Source organism: Telmatherina bonti (genome assembly GCF_933228915.1).
Source record: "Telmatherina bonti genome assembly, chromosome: 7".
NCBI classification, from domain to species: Eukaryota; Metazoa; Chordata; class Actinopteri; order Atheriniformes; family Telmatherinidae; genus Telmatherina; species Telmatherina bonti.
Genome location: NC_136625.1, coordinates 37420163 through 37439705, shown reverse-complemented (window position 1 = coordinate 37439705; position 19543 = coordinate 37420163). Strand labels below are relative to the sequence as shown.

The 19543-nt window shown below is 45.7% G+C and overlaps 2 protein-coding genes across 2 annotated transcripts in view; both read left to right on the top strand.

The window, feature by feature from the left end:
• LOC306758581 (MARVEL domain-containing protein 2-like) lies at nucleotides 1-13179 on the top strand (the record flags this gene model as incomplete). Its single annotated transcript, XM_079243908.1, has 5 exons — nucleotides 1-131; nucleotides 9586-10648; nucleotides 12409-12602; nucleotides 12667-12958; nucleotides 13030-13179. 5 exons carry the CDS (start codon nucleotides 1-3, stop codon nucleotides 13177-13179), a joined length of 1830 nt encoding a protein of 609 aa, XP_079100034.1.
• A 2276-nt stretch (nucleotides 13180-15455) lies between these two features.
• Nucleotides 15456-19543, top strand: part of LOC306758580 (occludin-like) — a gene marked incomplete at both ends in the record, with an annotated part of 37340 nt that continues 33252 nt past the window's right edge. The window contains one exon of the mRNA XM_079243907.1: nucleotides 15456-15983. Coding sequence (XP_079100033.1) covers nucleotides 15456-15983 — 528 coding nt within the window. The remainder of the gene's footprint in view (nucleotides 15984-19543) is intronic.

The window sequence follows — 19543 nt, the reverse complement described above, 5'->3', positions numbered from 1 at the left end:
ATGCAGCTGAAACCTTCAAGTGATGCAGAGAACAGTGAAGGAAGGAGGAAATACTATGTCACGCTCCATTATGGAGTCAGCGTCACACCAGGGAAGAGAACAGATGCTGAAGTGTTCCTCCGAGAGAGGAGGTGAAGGACTCCATCCTTCATCAGGTAGCAGGAGAGGTGCAGGGAGAAGAAGATGTGGGGTGTCCTGCGACTGTGACCTCATTGTACACATTGCTAATTAAACAGGACAAAGGTGAAGTGCAGGTAAAAAGGTAACTGAATGAGGTCATTACCTCTTACCAAGTGTCTGACGGATTTATAATTCTGGTAAAAAGAAAATGATAATGAAAAGGCTTCGGAACAAAATTCAGCAGAAAAAAAGATGATAAAAAGAGAAAAATGTAACACGACCATTGTTCTGTGTGCACTGGCACATGATGCATCATGTCCACTGGAATTAATCTGCTGTTGATGGGTGGAAAATGGGTTCTGTATGCTCTTCATCATTACTTCATTTTGCAGGTGAACGTCTGTCCTACTAAGGAAAGACACCAACTTAATCCATTAAAGACCGTCTTCAGCTACCATGTTGTTCTTCTTTCTTTTGAATACAAAGCCTTTGTAAAAGACTTTGCATTCTATACAGTCAGTGTTTTAAAGTCTAACATCAAACCCCGACTGGCTGCAGCGCTGCATAAAATAACAGAATTTAATGGTTCATAAACCTCATGAATCCATCTTTTCTGCCCAGTAGAAGACAGACAACATATCAGATATGAAAATATGAGTTACTGTGACTCTGATGCAGCAACACACCTGTAAAAAGTTGGAACTAAAGGCTGAAAAAGTACAAAAAATAAATAGGTAGAGGAGCATTTACTGGTTTAACTGGGAACAGGTCAGTAACACGACTGGGTATAAAAAGTCTCTACGGTGGAAAGATGAGCTTCATGATTCAAAGACAAAACAAATATTAAGAAAAATACAGGGTAGAATATCATCAGAAGACTCACAGAAGGATCTGAAGGAACCTGTGTATGCTGGCAATCTTCTGCATTAAAATCAGACATAATTATTTCCTTAAAACCTCTGTATGAATTCAGGAAAACTTTCAGATATCACTGTCTGTGAACACAGTTCACCCTAAAATCCACACATGCAGGTTAAAGCTCCATCATGTTAAATGATAAATAATGGCAATATCTTGCTGAAATCTGCAAGGCCTTTCCTGAAAGAGACATTATCATGATGGAAGTAGATGTGAAATATGTTTCACATCCTTCTCAGGGAACATTTCAGCAGGACAATGCTGATCGACATCCTGCATCCATCAGAACAGCATGGTGGAACAGGAGAACTGGTCTGCTGGTGTACTGGTGAAAAGTCCAGACCTTTCACCAGTACAAAACATCTGGAGCTAACAACTGCTAATGATGCTAAACATCATCCTGGAAATACTTTTTATACATGCTAACAGCTACAAATGATGCTAAACATCACTCTGGAACTACTTTTTGCACAAATTAACAACTGCTAATGATGCTAAACATCACTCTGGAACTAAAGACACATGCTAACAGTTGCTAATGATGCTAAATATCATCCTGGAAATACTTTTTATACATGCTAACAGCTACAAATGATGCTAAACATCACTCTGGAACTACTTTTTGCACAAATTAACAACTGCTAATGATGCTAAACATCACTCTGGAACTAAAGACACATGCTAACAGTTGCTAATGATGCTAAATATCATCCTGGAAATACTTTTTACACATGCTAACAGCAGCTAATGATGTTAAATATCCCTCTGGAACTACTTTTTACACATGAGAACAGCTGCTAATGATGCTAAATATCATCCTGGAACTATTCTTTTACAAATGTGTTTCATCAGACTCACAATCAGCTCACAATTTCCACGATCAATTCTGATGATCATGATCAATTCCAATTATCAAATCTTCTTGTGAGCAGAAAAGATGTGTTCATGAAGTTCTCCTTTTGTTTACATTTTATCTTACAGACACCTGGCTTTTGGAATTGGGGTTGTACAGGGCCTTTTACAATGAGATAAGATTAAAAAAAAAAAAAGACAGCCTGACACTTTCAAGGATGAAGAGCTAATTGTGGCAAAATAATAAAACATAATTACAGGAAAAATACTGATGTAAACAAACACACTTCACGAGGACACCAAGCTGTGTCACATCACACACATCGACACAGAGCCATTAGTGTTGAAACAACAAGCTGCTATTTGTGTCCACGTGCAAAGCAAGGCTCAGACTGGTTAATTACAGTCAGTTCTGCAGGGACTTGGCAGCAGACTGATATCCTGCCAGTCAGTCACCCTGTAGTTGTTGCTACACAACCCCAAACATGGCAAAAACAGCTCAGCTTCGCCTCAACGGTTCAATCAACACAGAGTACATCAAAATTAGCCTTTATTCAGTACAAAGATCAAGATTATCTGAGATTATCTGAGAGTTGTCTGAGTGCAGCGCATGATCAAAATCTTCATAATCCAAGTGAGAAAAAGGCAGATTTGCATGCTGATTACAGCAGATACCCAACTTTACTGATGTCTTTAAAGGTGAACTGTTTCTCTGACAAGATGCGCACAAACCAAAAGAATAGTCTGGGAATAATCTGCACAGGAGTGAGCATGCAGGGATCATTTCAGGGTGAAACGGTTCTGCTAGCAGGGGAAATATTTCATTAATGTGAGAAATTTATCTGGGACCACGCGTCTGGCTTCGACCTGCGTGTGTAACATAACCCACTGATGACTTTTAGCTGACATGGTCTGGCATATGCTTGGAGAAATCAGAGAGATTCAGAGTATCGATTGAGGTTTTTTGCTGTTTTAATGGTGAATAATGAGTGTGAAGGGCCGTCCACTCATCCAGATGTCTTCTGAGTGGTCATTTGGTTAAAATCAGTTTTTCTGTCTGCATCGCCGGTCTGTCCTACTCCTGCTGATGCACATTCTTTTCTCCCAGAGACGTTAGACTAAAGGAACAGATATAAATTAGGTTATCTGTTGGAAGCTGCCATGGCCCTCTTGCTTTATTTGGCTCTGAGGAGCAGAAAGGGCTATTTTAGAACATTTAAACCATGTATCATAACTTCATCCTCACTATGTACCAACTACAGTTACTATTAAAATAGGATGTTTATGAATGTTTCGGTTGATGGAAATAGTTCCTGTCTACTCCACATTGTTTAAAAGGTGAGATAAAAAAAAAAAAACAAGATACAGTTATTTGCAAATCCTTTTCAGACCATTTTCACTACAAACACAGCTATTGATGACCAAACATTATGGGTTTTTTTTTAGAAATAACAACTTATCCCTTGCCTGGATGCAGGTCCTCAGTCCCCTTTCTAAAACAAGGCCTTGAGTGGATGAAGTCAGGGACTTGACAGCAGAAGAGGCTACCTGTAGGCCTGTGGAGTAGACAGGAACTATTTCCATCAACCGAAACATTCATAAACATCCAGAATTTAAGCGTCTAACAAAAGATCATTAAAGATCATGAGCAAAAAGTATCCCTCATTTCTCCATGTCAGTGGACCATTTGTAGAAAACGTCACAGTGCATCATCCCTGCTGGACAGAGCCTTGGTTGGCCATCTTCATCCTTTCCACAAGGTTCTCGCTCCTTCCCTCCTCTCGGAGAGAGTCCAGTGGTCTCTGCCTCCAGCCTTGTCTGTGCCATGTCTACGTTAGTTTAAAAGTGCCCCAATTAAAATCAGTAGGAAGGTGAGTTTTTACAGGTGTTTATCTGTTTGTGTTTAAGATAAAGATTAAAGGTTTGATATGCTTATGAATGTGCTTAACAATACTGTTATGTGCAAATGTGTGGATGGATTTGTTTTTGAAAAATTTTGTTGTGTGGACTCATTTTTACTGACCGGATGGGGGAAGATATTCGGTTTTACAAAAACCTGGCTACATGTGGACAAGGCCTCAGTCTGACATAGCAAATAGAACAACTGGAGACTAGTTATCCTGTTTTATATTTTGATCCAGTCAGGTTAACTTTGCTGCAATTCAATGTTTTAAGCTAACTAAGCTAACCATTATGCTAACAACTCAACTCAACTTTATTTAAGGAGCACTTTAACGCCAGCTGCAACAAAGTGCTGAACAAAGAAGTAAAACATTAGAAGTGTGCAAAGTGAGATCTGAATAATCAAAGTTAAAGGAATAAAATATAAACTAAATAAATAAAAACAAACAAAGCTAACAATTGACATCACACCAGTAAAACAAACCATTATGCTTACAAAGCCAAATATTGTGCTAATAAAGCTAAACATGATACTAACAAAGCCAACATTACACTAATAACTAACAAATATGCTAACAAAGCTAAAAATAAGACTAACAAAGCCATAATTACACTAACAGCAAAACATTATGCTAATATAGCTAACCGTTTGATTAACTGAACTGACATTATACGAACAGTTAACAATTAGACTAACAAAGCCAACATTACACTAATAACTAACAAATATGCTAACAAAGCTAAAAATAACTAATCTAATATATAGAGTCTATGAACATTACACTAAGAGCTAACAGTTATGCTAACAAGGCTGACCATTAGACTAACAAAGTTTACCAATTGACTAACAAAGCTAATATTACACTGCAGCTAACCATTTCTGAGTGGCATCATATTTAAGTTAAACGAGTGAAATCAATCTTCTGTTTGGGGAAAACTCAGTAGCATCTAATCAAATAGCTGCGGTAATTCATCCCACCTGACATGCTTTAAAAAAAAAAAAAAAAACAGATCAAATTATTTTTAGTTCTGAAAATTTTCTTTCAACAAAGATTAGCATGAATAAAAATGTATTTTATAAAGAATAATAAAAATAATTTCTTCCTCCTATGTCTGATTTTCATCATATTATTGCAGAGCAGGCTCCTTACAGCAGCAGAGGACGTGCGCTGCAGCAGCAGATCCGGCAGCCCCAGGCCAGGGCTACTGGTGGGACTTGCTGGGGAGAGTGGGTTGGATTATGTGTTGACTGCATCAGCTGTGTGAGCTGCAGTGTGTTTTCTAGAGAGGCCACGGGGAGTGGATTGCATATGTCCTTGCCCTAAGCTTTCTCTTCATGAAAATCTGGCTTCAGAAGGATCACTGGCACAGAATGAAGTCAGACGATGGAGAAGGAGTATTTCCTCTGGTGCGGAGAGTGAAATCTGACTGAAGGGAAAGCAAAGCAAGAGGAAAGTGTTCAGCAGACTTACTGCATGTTGGTTATGTTGACATCACAGCGTGAAACAGAGCAGTGAGGTTTGGTAAGAAGTGCAGCAGTTTGCTGCCCTCTAGTGCTGAACGACCAGCTCCCTTTCAGACAGAACATACCAGCTGAGATGAGGATGAATTATCCCAGAATAACAGGATGATGAAGCAGTATTTCATAAGATAAGAGATGTCAGTGATAACACAAAGTTTGGCTCTGAAGTTAAACCTTCAGGGACAAAACTGCCGCTGATGTTCCAACGTGATGTCTGCTGGACATCCTAACCTTTATATTTACCCAGGAGTTCCTGGAGCTGCGTTTATTACCGGATTATTACATTTTTATTCTTGTTTTATCCATAAAATAAAGTTGAAATGATCTTCAAGCTGGATGCATGTTTTTGGCCTGTTTGAATTTGTATCTGTGCAACAGATTATACCAGTCAGCCGCAGCACAAGGGGCGGCTCGGGCTTAATGATTAAGTTTTTACTCCCCCTCAGCTCCACACACACACACACACACACACACACACACACACACACACACACACACTGGCCAACTGCATGTGGGGAAACAACGCCTGACACATGCAGACAGAATCTGTTAGACATGGCAGCCATTTTACAGGAGCTGTAAAAAGAGACGTTCAAAGTCCACCAACATAACTTCTGCATGTCCAGCGTGTCGGTGAGGAAGGTGAGGAAGGTAAGATACTGTGTCTGTGTCTCTAACGTGTTCCACATGCGTTGACAGTCATGGCTACATGTGAAGAGCTCGCAGTGGGTTGCTGTGAGTCACAGTTCAGCTGAAATTGTTCTGTTATTATCTGCAGCCGAGCTGCGCTGTGATTCCACACTGTCAGGCGCATTCCTGTTCATCATAGTCTTCCTCATTTTGTTTTTAAAGCTTTAAACTGTTTGTTTGCTGTTTGGATCCATGTGAAAGAAATCACAGCCAGCAGGTCGTCACTGTCTGGTGAATCCAGGTGTAAATCACTGTTTCAGCAAAGTTAACTGCTGAAAACAGAAAACTATTTATCCTGGTCCTGATGAAGAGGAGGGTTTTAGACTAGTGATAATTCTACATGACGATGATGTTTAGTGAATCAGAAGCAGCTTCTATTAAACTGATCTCAGTTCTGGTCAACTCTGATGTGTTTCTGTGGTTTAGATAAACATGAATCTGTAGAACCGTTTAAACCTGTGTCCTCTCTTCCATGTTTCCTCCTCTCTTCCATGTTTCCTCCTCTCTTCCATGTCTCCTCCTCTCTTCCATGTTTCCTCCTCTCTTTCATGTCTCCTCCTCTCTTCCATGTTTCCTCCTCTCTTCCATGTCTCCTCCTCTCTTCCATGTTTCCTCCTCTCTTCCATGTTTCCTCCTCTCTTCCATGTCTCCTCCTCTCTTCCATGTCTCCTCCTCTCTTCCATGTCTCCTCCTCTCTTCCATGTTTCCTCCTCTCTTCCATGTTTCCTCCTCTCTTCCATGTCTCCTCCTCTCTTCCATGTCTCCTCCTCTCTTCCATGTTTCCTCCTCTCTTCCATGTCTCCTCCTCTCTTCCATGTCTCCTCCTCTCTTCCATGTTTCCTCCTCTCTTCCATGTCTCCTCCTCTCTTCCATGTCTCCTCCTGTCTTCCATGTTTCCTCCTCTCTTCCATGTCTCCTCCTCTCTTCCATGTCTCCTCCTCTCTTCCATGTTTCCTCCTCTCTTCCATGTCTCCTCCTCTCTTCCATGTCTCCTCCTCTCTTCCATGTCTCCTCCTCTCTTCCATGTTTCCTCCTCTCTTCCATGTCTCCTCCTCTCTTCCATGTCTCCTCCTCTCTTCCATGTTTCCTCCTCTCTTCCATGTCTCCTCCTCTCTTCCATGTCTCCTCCTCTCTTCCATGTCTCCTCCTCTCTTCCATGTTTCCTCCTCTCTTCCATGTTTCCTCCTCTCTTCCATGTCTCCTCCTCTCTTCCATGTTTCCTCCTCTCTTCCATGTTTCCTCCTCTCTTCCATGTTTCCTCCTCTCTTCCATGTCTCCTCCTCTCTTCCATGTTTCCTCCTCTCTTCCATGTCTCCTCCTCTCTTCCATGTTTCCTCCTCTCTTCCATGTCTCCTCCTCTCTTCCATGTCTCCTCCTCTCTTCCATGTTTCCTCCTCTCTTCCATGTCTCCTCCTCTCTTCCATGTTTCCTCCTCTCTTCCATGTCTCCTCCTCTCTTCCATGTCTCCTCCTCTCTTCCATGTTTCCTCCTCTCTTCCATGTCTCCTCCTCTCTTCCATGTTTCCTCCTCTCTTCCATGTCTCCTCCTCTCTTCCATGTCTCCTCCTCTCTTCCATGTTTCCTCCTCTCTTCCATGTTTCCTCCTCTCTTCCATGTTTCCTCCTCTCTTCCATGTCTCCTCCTCTCTTCCATGTTTCCTCCTCTCTTCCATGTCTCCTCCTCTCTTCCATGTCTCCTCCTCTCTTCCATGTTTCCTCCTCTCTTCCATGTTTCCTCCTCTCTTCCATGTCTCCTCCTCTCTTCCATGTCTCCTCCTCTCTTCCATGTTTCCTCCTCTCTTCCATGTCTCCTCCTCTCTTCCATGTTTCCTCCTCTCTTCCATGTTTCCTCCTCTCTTCCATGTCTCCTCCTCTCTTCCATGTTTCCTCCTCTCTTCCATGTCTCCTCCTCTCTTCCATGTTTCCTCCTCTCTTCCATGTCTCCTCCTCTCTTCCATGTTTCCTCCTCTCTTCCATGTCTCCTCCTCTCTTCCATGTCTCCTCCTCTCTTCCATGTTTCCTCCTCTCTTCCATGTTTCCTCCTCTCTTCCATGTTTCCTCCTCTCTTCCATGTCTCCTCCTCTCTTCCATGTTTCCTCCTCTCTTCCATGTCTCCTCCTCTCTTCCATGTTTCCTCCTCTCTTCCATGTCTCCTCCTCTCTTCCATGTCTCCTCCTCTCTTCCATGTTTCCTCCTCTCTTCCATGTTTCCTCCTCTCTTCCATGTCTCCTCCTCTCTTCCATGTTTCCTCCTCTCTTCCATGTTTCCTTCTCTCTTCCATGTTTCCTCCTCTCTTCCATGTCTCCTCCTCTCTTCCATGTTTCCTCCTCTCTTCCATGTCTCCTCCTCTCTTCCATGTCTCCTCCTCTCTTCCATGTTTCCTCCTCTCTTCCATGTCTCCTCCTCTCTTCCATGTCTCCTCCTCTCTTCCATGTTTCCTCCTCTCTTCCATGTCTCCTCCTCTCTTCCATGTCTCCTCCTCTCTTCCATGTCTCCTCCTCTCTTCCATGTCTCCTCCTCTCTTCCAAGTTTCCTCCTCTCTTCCATGTCTCCTCCTCTCTTCCATGTTTCCTCCTCTCTTCCATGTCTCCTCCTCTCTTCCAAGTTTCCTCCTCTCTTCCATGTTTCCTCCTCTCTTCCATGTCTCCTCCTCTCTTCCATGTTTCCTCCTCTCTTCCATGTCTCCTCCTCTCTTCCATGTTTCCTCCTCTCTTCCATGTCTCCTCCTCTCTTCCATGTCTCCTCCTCTCTTCCATGTTTCCTCCTCTCTTCCATGTTTCCTCCTCTCTTCCATGTCTCCTCCTCTCTTCCATGTTTCCTCCTCTCTTCCATGTTTCCTCCTCTCTTCCATGTTTCCTCCTCTCTTCCATGTTTCCTCCTCTCTTCCAAGTTTCCTCCTCTCTTCCATGTTTCCTCCTCTCTTCCATGTCTCCTCCTCTCTTCCATGTTTCCTCCTCTCTTCCATGTCTCCTCCTCTCTTCCATGTTTCCTCCTCTCTTCCATGTCTCCTCCTCTCTTCCATGTTTCCTCCTCTCTTCCATGTCTCCTCCTCTCTTCCATGTCTCCTCCTCTCTTCCATGTTTCCTCCTCTCTTCCATGTTTCCTCCTCTCTTCCATGTCTCCTCCTCTCTTCCATGTTTCCTCCTCTCTTCCATGTTTCCTCCTCTCTTCCATGTCTCCTCCTCTCTTCCATGTTTCCTCCTCTCTTCCATGTCTCCTCCTCTCTTCCATGTTTCCTCCTCTCTTCCATGTCTCCTCCTCTCTTCCATGTCTCCTCCTCTCTTCCATGTTTCCTCCTCTCTTCCATGTCTCCTCCTCTCTTCCATGTTTCCTCCTCTCTTCCATGTTTCCTCCTCTCTTCCATGTCTCCTCCTCTCTTCCATGTTTCCTCCTCTCTTCCATGTCTCCTCCTCTCTTCCATGTCTCCTCCTCTCTTCCATGTTTCCTCCTCTCTTCCATGTCTCCTCCTCTCTTCCATGTTTCCTCCTCTCTTCCATGTTTCCTCCTCTCTTCCATGTTTCCTCCTCTCTTCCATGTCTCCTCCTCTTATTTCCTCATTGACCATTTTTTGCTCTTTTCTCAGAAATACAAGTCCCATCCTGACAACCATGAAAACATCCAAACAGCAGGAAGATGGGAACGATGCCAGGTCCTCCTCTAGTGATCCAGCGGTACCTGTGTGGGTTGCACACACGCCCACAGTGGATCATAGTGATAATGATGATGATGATAGTAAATCTACAGCTTGCACATCCAACAAACTGCCTGATGCTGGGAACCAGAAAGAGAGCATGAAGGACAGGCTGAAATCCCTCTTTCCTGGTTTCATCCACAAGGAGACGAAGGAAACTGGGATCAAGATTCTTCCCAATGGAACCAGGGTGAGCCCCCCAGTAAGTCCCTTACTGGAGCGCAGGAACTGGGACCAGTCAGTGGGGACTCCCAGTGAGGGCTCATATAAGCCCTTGTTGAGGACTGGTGATGATCCATGCCTACGAGAGGAATCTCTGCTGACGAGCATCCATCCTGCAGAACATTACGCTGAAAAGATGGAGGTCTATCAGCTCAGGTACTCTTATTTAAAGTCCTGGCCAGGCTTGCTCCGGCTTCTGGCTGGATTTCAGCTCTTATTTGGAGGCATGGTCCTGGCATGTGTCATTGCATATGTTCAGAAAGACAGCGAGTGGTCCAACGCCTATGGACACTATAATGGTTTCTATAACAACGGACTCGGCCTGTCTGGGTACAGCTACCGAGGCCCCATGACTCCTTTCATCCTCGCTGTAGCTGGAGTGTCCTGGATCATTACCCTGTGTCTCCTGGTGATAGGAATGACCATGTATTATCGCACCATCCTCTTGGACTCCCCCTGGTGGCCCCTGACAGAGGCCCTCATCAACGTGGCGCTGTTCCTACTCTACATGGCAGCAGGGATTGTGTACGTTAACGACCTGAACCGTGGAGGGCTGTGCTACATGACGGTAGGCGTGAACCCTGTCATGGCCAGTCTGTGTCGAGTTGATGGGGGCCAGATGGCGGGAACAGCTTTCATCTTCATAAACATGGCGACATACCTCGCAAGCTTCCTGGTGTGCCTGAAGATGTGGCGGCACGAAGCTGCTCGCAGGGAGAGGGAGCAGAAAAATGTAGGTTTGCTCTTTCGTTCAGCCTGCAACCCTTAAAGCTGTGACACGCGATGAGCCGTGAGAGATGAAAGCAGGTCTGTGTTCACCCAAACAGCCCAGGTTTCCCATGGAGTAGAAAGAAAGACAATAAAATTCCCTGTTCTTGTGTTTATCTGGTTTCTATTCAAGGCAAGATAGACTTTATATAATTAACAAAGGCTTTAAAAATAGTGCTTTGTGCCTTGTAACTTTTTGGATTAATAAAAACACTGCCTTAAAGTGTAAACTGAAGGGGACTGATGATGAAATTATCCATCATCAAAAGGAGGAACTGTTGGAGAACTTAAAAACCTTTTCATGATCACCAAAAGTGTGTTTGCTGTTCAACAGTATTAAGATTTAATCCAAGGCGCATTGTAGAGATTTCTGACTTTAAAACTGCATTTCTGGCTGATGTGACATCCTACTGACATTTACGATGTCCATTCCTGGACAGAGTGTTGTCCATAAGGTACCTTGAGACGTACTGTTTTCAGAAACAGCCGCGTTTTACAGCAACGTTTCACTTCATGGCACCGTGTCACATGCCAGCAACTGGACATCAACACAGTTGTCTTCTGTACGAACACCAAGAAACCAGAGGGGACATTGTCAGGGAAAGAGACAAAAGGACATTATCAGGGAAAGAGACAATAGGACATTATCAGGGAAAGAGACAATAGGACATTATCAGGGAAAGAGACAATAGGACATTATCAGGGAAAGAGACAAGAGGACATTATCAAGGAAAGAGACAAGAGGACATTATCAGGGAAAGAGACCAGAGGACATTATCAGGGAAAGAGACAATAGGACATTATCAGGGAAAGAGACAATAGGACATTATCAGGGAAAGAGACAAGAGGACATTATCAGGGAAAGAGACAATAGGACATTATCAGGGAAAGAGACAAGAGGACATTATCAGGGAAAGAGACAAGAGGACATTGTCAGGGAAAGAGACAATAGGACATTATCAGGGAAAGAGACAAGAGGACATTATCAGGGAAAGAGACAATAGGACATTATCAGGGAAAGAGACAAGAGGACATTATCAGGGAAAGAGACAAGAGGACATTATCAGGGAAAGAGACAATAGGACATTATCAGGGAAAGAGACAAGAGGACATTATCAGGGAAAGAGACAAGAGGACATTATCAGGGAAAGAGACAAGAGGACATTATCAGGGAAAGAGACAAGAGGACATTGTCAGGGAAAGAGAAGAAGGGACAGGGTAAGACATAGAGTCAACATCAGACTGACTTTTACTGGCTGGACAGAGCTCAGAGAAGAGACAGGACTGAGACTAAAGGTCGTGACGAGACCGAACAAAGATCTGAGATTCCTCCGTCCAGTAAAAGTCGGTCTGAAGGGCTTCGTGTCGTTGTCCATCCCCAGGACGAGGCAGGACGGCAGCGTCTCCAGGGATGGACATCAGAAACACTTATTTTCAGGTCAGAAAGTTACATGTAGGAAGTTGGAGTATTATTTTCCTTCTTTAAGCAGTCTGTTATGTTAAACCTGTTTTTAAGCCTTTACAACCATCTGTATCTTCTGATGATTCTGCTTCTGTAGAACGTAGTTTCTCCAAGATCTGTGAAAGATTTCCAGTAATTCTCTCCTGATAAACAACACATTTCTTCTGGTCTTTAAAGAGCTTCTGGTGACGCAGATGCAGCAACTTTAGTTCATATAAGCTTTTAAATGTTTGCAGATAACTTTATTTCTCTTCTGGCTTCAGGAGGAGTTTCATCAGTCTGTCCCACTAACTCCACCAAACACACAACACACATCCAAGGATAATAAGTCATTGAATAAATGTCCACACCCTGAGGACGCTGTGCCCCCTGAGGTCCGACCAGTCTCAGCCGGTCTGAGAGGATCTGCAGCCTGCAGTCACGTCCCCAAAGTGCACGTCGTTGCAGATTACGTCATGTAAGTTAACATGCACATGCACACGGAGAGAAAACGTGTCGCATCACTTCAGCTGTCATCGTAGGAAGTATCCGGAGATCCGCTGTGCAGAGGAGAGGGACGAGTACAGAGCTGTGTTCAATGACCAGTATCAGGAGTACAAAGACCTCCACAGAGACATCTCCTCCACCATCAGGAAGTTCAGGGGGCTGGACGCCGTGATGGAGCGACTCCTGCGAGGAGGGAAAACCCAGCAGGTCAGGAGGATGGAAGCTCCTCTACGCACCACATCCATGTTCCTTCTCACAGGTCTGTGTTCCCAACAGGATCAGCGGAGGATTCAGAGCATCCTCACCTCTTATGAGCAGAAGAAGAGAGTAAGTGTCTGTGTGACGGACCACTCTGCGCCTCTGAAACCAAAATGACTTTTCCTTCGTTCTTTTTCCAGGATCCGGCTTTTCTGGAGAGGAAGGAACGCTGCGACTACCTGAAGGCCAAGTTAAACCACATCAAGAACCGAATCCGAACGTTTGAGCAGGCAGAGCCGGACATGAAGAACCGAATCCGCTGGAGACAAGAGGAAGAAGCAGCGAACTGACAGAAGCTCTGGCTTCATCTTTTAGTCGTTTCTTATCTGAACTTTCTGTCCAGATGAAACATGGATGACGTCACACATGTGTTTTTAACGCCAGCAGCAAGATGTTTCACATCTGGACTGTGATCAGCAGCTTCTCTCCTCTCAGGACATCCTGGGATTCTTTCTTTTATTCCTTTGTACTGTTTGTGGAAACAACATACAGAACCAGGATTCCTGATGTTCTTTTTTACCTTCCACCTGTTTTCCTTGTTTCCTGTTTACAATGTTTTTATGTTGCAGAATAATCATTCATGTCTAATAAATTATTCCAGTTTCAGTTTCACCGTGGGGTTCAATCTTTACCACTCAAATTATTATTATTATTATTATTATTATTATTATTATTGTTGTTGTTGTTGTTGTTGTCGTTAATATTTTTTATTTTTATTATTTATTATGATCATAATAATGATAACATAATTATTATTATCATCACATATTATTATATATTATTATTATAATTTATTTTCAATGTTACTATTTTTTAACATTTTTATGATTATATTATCATAATAATTATAACAATAATAATATAATTATTAATATTATCAGTTGTTATTATTATTATTATTATCGTGAATGACGTCATTAACTCCTCACTTGAAGGTAATAGCAACCCTCCACGCGCAGCAGTGTGTCCACAGAACACTGAGACCCATGAATGATTCATCTGACTGTGGCCTGAGAGCGCGTGCGTGACGACGCAGCTCGCGGAGGACTTGGAAAGTTTCCCTGCTAACTTCTGGAGCGCGTGAGGGAGGATTTTATGAACGCGACCATCATAAACTAAAGTTTATTAACGTACGCCTCGTGACGTCACACGGGAGGCGGTAGTGACGCCGTTTGCGGACGTCGAGGTGGACAGGTGCGGAGCAGAGAGGAGTTCTGGTAAGTTCTGGTTCCGGCGCGGTTTTTCCCTTTCAGCTGTGGGTTTAATGGTCCGGGAACCAGGTAGTGGCACTGGGAGGAAACACCTGGACAGGTGGAGGTCCGGAACCACCAAACCCTCCTGACTGGTTTCAACACCTCAGCTAGAGCGGTGGTGGTGGGGGGAGGGGGGGTTTGTCCCCTCGTGGCTGCAGGGTCTGAATTATTAAAGTCTGCTGGGTCCAGTTCTGTCAGAGAGAAGAGTCATTACAGAGGGTTCCGGTTCTGGGTTCCTCTTCATCTGGACCTTCTGGTACCGGGTCGTCCTCTTCATCTGGACCTTCTGGTACCGGGTCGTCCTCTTCATCAGGACCTTCTGGTACCGGGTGGTCCTCTTCATCAGGACCTTCTGGTACCGGGTGGTCCTCTTCATCCGGACCTTCTGGTACCGGGTCGTCCTCTTCATCTGGACCTTCTGGTACCGGGTCTTCCTCTTCATCAGGACCTTCTGGTACCGGGTCGTCCTCTTCATCTGGACCTTCTGGTACCGGGCCGTCCTCTTCATCCAGACCTTCTGGTACCGGGTCGTCCTCTTCATCAGGACCTTCTGGTACCGGGTCGTCCTCTTCATCAGGACCTTCTGGTACCGGGTCGTCCTCTTCATCAGGACCTTCTGGTACCGGGTCGTCCTCTTCATCCGGACCTTCTGGTACCGGGTCTTCCTCTTCATCTGGACCTTCTGGTACCGGGTCGGACCTCCATGGACTGAACAAGGTGGAGGTTCTGCTCCAGCTGACATGAAGCATCACACAGCGGCTGCAGGTCTGGGATGGACATGGTCAGCAGCAACACTCAGGTAGGCTGTGCTGGTTAAACCGGGCCATGCTGGGAATAAGGGGTCTGAACTGGGACCAGAACCCCCCCACCACCACACCATTCCAGCAGCAGCAGCAGCCTGAAGCGGTGATCCTGACGGCAGGATGGATCCATGTTGTCATGATGTTTCCAGCAGGTTCTGATCCTACCATGTGGATGTGGAGCTGAACTGGAGACTCATCAGACCAGTTTCTCCATCTTCTGCTGCATCCTGGTCCAGACAACTGCTGCTGCTGGATCTCTTCTCTCCTTCAGACCTTCTCTGGAAACACTGGAGATGTTAGTGTGGGAAAATCCCAGTAAACACTCAGACCAGCAGCCTGAAATCCCAGTTCCTCCTCAGTCTGATGCCCAGTTTCAGCAGGTCCCTGTCAGCATGCGGCCGGCAGGTTAACAGGGAGCAGGTGGGGTGATGAAGACGTCTAACCTGTAGATTAACAACAGAATATTTTTATCTTTCTTCCAGGTGAAACTGGGATTTTATCCATCACACCATGTATGAACCCAGATACTATGACAGCCCACCTGTGTACAGTCCACCTTACAGCACCACCACCCAAAGCTTCTACCCTCCCAGGAGCGTGCACTCCCCCCAGAGCCAGTATGCCGCCGCCCCCCACCATCTGGACCCCTACTACATGGAGGGGAAGCCTCAGCTCTTCTACCACTGGTTCTCTCCTCCTGGTTTCGTGAAAACCTTTGAAGGAGCCACGGTGCTCATGTGCTTCATCATCTTTGCCTGCGTGGCTTCCACCTTGGTGTGGGACATGAATGGGTTCGGGTACGGTGATGCCGGCTCTGTTGGAGGGGTGGGCTCTGGGTATTACGGCGGCAGCTACGGCTATAGCAGCTCCTACATGACGCCGCAGTCCGCCAAGGCGGCCATGATTTCTATGGCTTCCATCAACTTCCTGGTTTCTCTGGGGTTCCTGGTGGGAAGTTTCTCGCGGTCTCGGATCATGCGGGGATGCAGGTTTTACCTCATCGTGTTCATCTGTGACATCATCCTGGCTGTGCTGCAGGTGAGTCGTTCTGTCAGAACTTAACCATCACTGGTGATTGATGTTTGGTACCAGTACGGAACCAGGTCCTCTCAGGGCACTTTGATTCCAGCCAGCCACATATCTGTGGCCGGATTATCCAATGGGCTGCAGGGGCCACGCCCACGCCCACCTGGGGCGCACGTAGGTAAAACACCAGCAGTTTGGACATGAAACTAAATGTACATAAAGACCAGATAGTTACACCACAGTGTCCAGTGTGTTGCTACTGGTACCACTGGCTGAGAGATGTTAGAAATGTTTTTTCACTCTGTATCATTCATAATTTTCACAATGTTGCGGTGGGGAAGGGGCCCCTGGAACACTCAGGGCCCAGGGGCCTGTGCAGTTTTAATCCGGCCCTGCCTGTGGGCCTGGTTCTGGACAGTTACGTCTACCTGTTGTGTACTCTGAATCCATACTGGTCCTGCATCGAATCATGATTAATTCAGTGATGCACAAGGCCCCAGTGGAAACAAAAAAACATTCCCTTTTAACGGGGAGAAAAGACCGCCAGAAGAACCAGAACCAGAACCAGAACCTGAACCTGAACCCGGCTCTGGAAGGCAGTCCAGCATGTGTTGCTGTGTCTCTCTCGCTCTGTTTTCTTCCACCAATCATGTCTTCTGGCATTTCTTAGATGTGCCAGCCGTGGTGTGAGCTCAAACCAGCCTGATATCCAGTTTCTATGGTGACCCAGTGCTGGAAAGCGAAACTCAGATGTAAGGCGATGCAGCACCTGGTCCTGCTGGTCAATGACGGCTCCAGAAATGTCCAGAATAAAAGTTAGTGTGACGTAAAAACGCCCAGAAACTCTTGTCCACATACATCAGGATCTGCTGCAGCTTCACTTCCTGAACTTTCTCTGCTCAGCAGCTGGGTCTCAATTCAGGGTCTGCACCCTCTGCAGACTACGTAGTAGGGGTGGGAAGATCAAATATCAGGAATTTTGCTTCACAATTTTAAAATCGAATTTTGTTTGGTTAAAAAAATCAAGTTTTTTCAGATAAATAGAAATAATTCATTATTAACCATTTTATTGGTTTTATTGATCTTTTTACTTCTTGGCCATTATAGTAGCAGAATGATGGTCTGGCTAATGTGTTGTTTTATCCTAATTGAAATCAAGAAAAATGACGAGCAAAAAAAAAAATTTTTTAGAATTTTTTTTTGTTTTTAATCTACAAAAATCAGCAATGTCAAAAAATTGTGGGAATTGCAATTTAAATCGAATCAGCACCCAAAAAAATCGGAATCGAATCGAACCGGGACAAAAGCATATTGTCACAGCCCTACCACGTAAGCTACAAACTTTTTTACGTCGTCTGAATTCTCTGAAATTAACTTTCCGTTAGTAAAATGAGACGGCCTACCGAGTGTACGAGAATTACCCATAGTGTTCCAGTCCTCTGCTGCCTAGCAACCACATATGTCAAGTTTATCTGATTAGTGATCCCATACTTTCACAAAAAACAAAATTATTTTTTAAAATCCCATAAAATGGTGGCATTGATTTTGATTTTATTTATTTTCATTTATTTTTCATTTAAAAAAGAAATGTCCTCGTGCTCTGCTGCTTATTCTTTTCAAATAGATACATCACTTGTAGTCTTTGTTTCTAGCTAATCTGGAGCCAAACAAAGTGCGGATTTGGGACGGCACTTCACGCCACTATGACGTACAGAGCGAATCCCTGTAGACTCACATGTTAAAAAGACCAACATCACAGCAGAAACAAACATGTTTACAGCAGAAATAAACATGTTTACAGCAGAAAAAAACATGTTTACAGCCTGATTAAAAAAAAAAAATCTATTTTAGGTTTAATAGGTCAGGTTTACCTTCATCCCAAAATTCGGGCATGGGAGGAGTTCGGCGAGACCATGGAGAAAGACTTCCGGACGGCTTCGAGGAGATTCTGGTCCACCATCCGGCGGCTCAGGAGGGGGAAGCAGTGCTCCATCAACACTGTGTACAGTGGAGGTGGGGAGCTGCTGACCTCAACTCGGGACGTTGTGGGTCGGTGGAGGGAATACTTCGAAGACCTCCTCAATCCTACCAACACGTCTTCCCATGAGGGAGCAGAGCTGGTGGACTCAGGGGTGGACTCTCCTATCTCTGGGGCTGAAGTCGCTGAGGTGGTCAAAAAGCTCCTTGGCGGCAAGGCCCCGGGGGTGGATGAGATCCGCCCGGAGTTCCTTAAGGCTCTGGATGCTATGGGGCTGTCCTGGCTGACACGCCTCTGCAGCATCACGTGGACATCGGGGGCAGTACCGCTGGATTGGCAGACTGGGGTGGTGGTCCCTCTTTTTAAGAAGGGGGACCGGAGGGTGTGTTCCAATTACAGGGGAATCACACTCCTCAGCCTCCCTGGTAAGGTCTATTCAGGGGTCCTGGAGAGGAGGGTCCACCGGATAGTCGAATCCCGGATTGAGGAGGAGCAGTGTGGTTTTCGTCCTGGTCGCGGAACAGTGGACCAGCTCTATACCCTCTTTGGGGTCCTGGGGGGGGCATGGGAGTTTGCCCAACCAGTCTACATGTGCTTTGTGGACCTGGAGAAGGCATTCGACCGTGTCCCCCGGGGGCTCCTGTGGGGGGTACTCCGGGAGTATGGGGTACCGGACCCCCTTGTACGGGCTGTCCGGTCCCTGTACGACAGGTGTCAGAGCTTGGTCCGCATTGCCGGTAGTAAGTCGGATTCGTTTCCGGTGAGGGTTGGACTCCGCCAAGGCTGCCCTTTATCACCGATTCTGTTCACAACTTATATGGACAGAATTTCTAGGCGCAGCCGAGGGGTTGAGGGGATCCGACTTGGTGGCCTCAGGATTGGGTCCCTGCTTTTTGCGAATGACGTGGTCCTGTTGGCTTCATCTGGTCGTGATCTCCAGCTCTCGCTTGAGCGATTCGCAAACGAGTGTGAAGCGGCTGGGATGAGAATCAGCACCTCCAAATCTGAGACCATGGTCCTCAGCCGGAATAGGGTGGATTGCCCTCTCCGGGTCGGGAGTGAGGTCCTGCCCCAAGTGGAGGAGTTTAAATATCTCGGGGTCTTGTTCACGAGTGAGGGAAGGATGGAGCGCGAGATCGACAGACGGATCGGTGCGGCGTCTGCAGTAATGCGGACTCTGCGCCGGTCTGTCGTGGTGAAGAAGGAGCTGAGCCAGAAGGTGAAGCTCTCGATTTACCAGTCGATCTACGTTCCTACCCTCACCTATGGTCATGAGCTGTGGGTCGTGACCGAAAGAAGGAGATCTCGTATACAGGCGGCTGAAATGGGTTTCCTCCGCAGGGTGGCCGGGCTCTCCCTTAGAGATAGGGTGAGGAGCTCGGTCATCCTGGAGGAGATCAGAGTAGAGCCGCTGCTCCTTCGCATCGAGAGGAACCAGTTGAGGTGGCTCGGGCATCTTGTCAGGATGCCTCCTGGACCTCCCTGGTGAGGTGTTCCAGGCACGTCCCTCTGGGAGGAGACCCCGGGGAAGACCCAGGACACGCTGGAGGGATTATATCTCTCGGCTGGCCTGGGAACGCCTCGGGATCCCCCC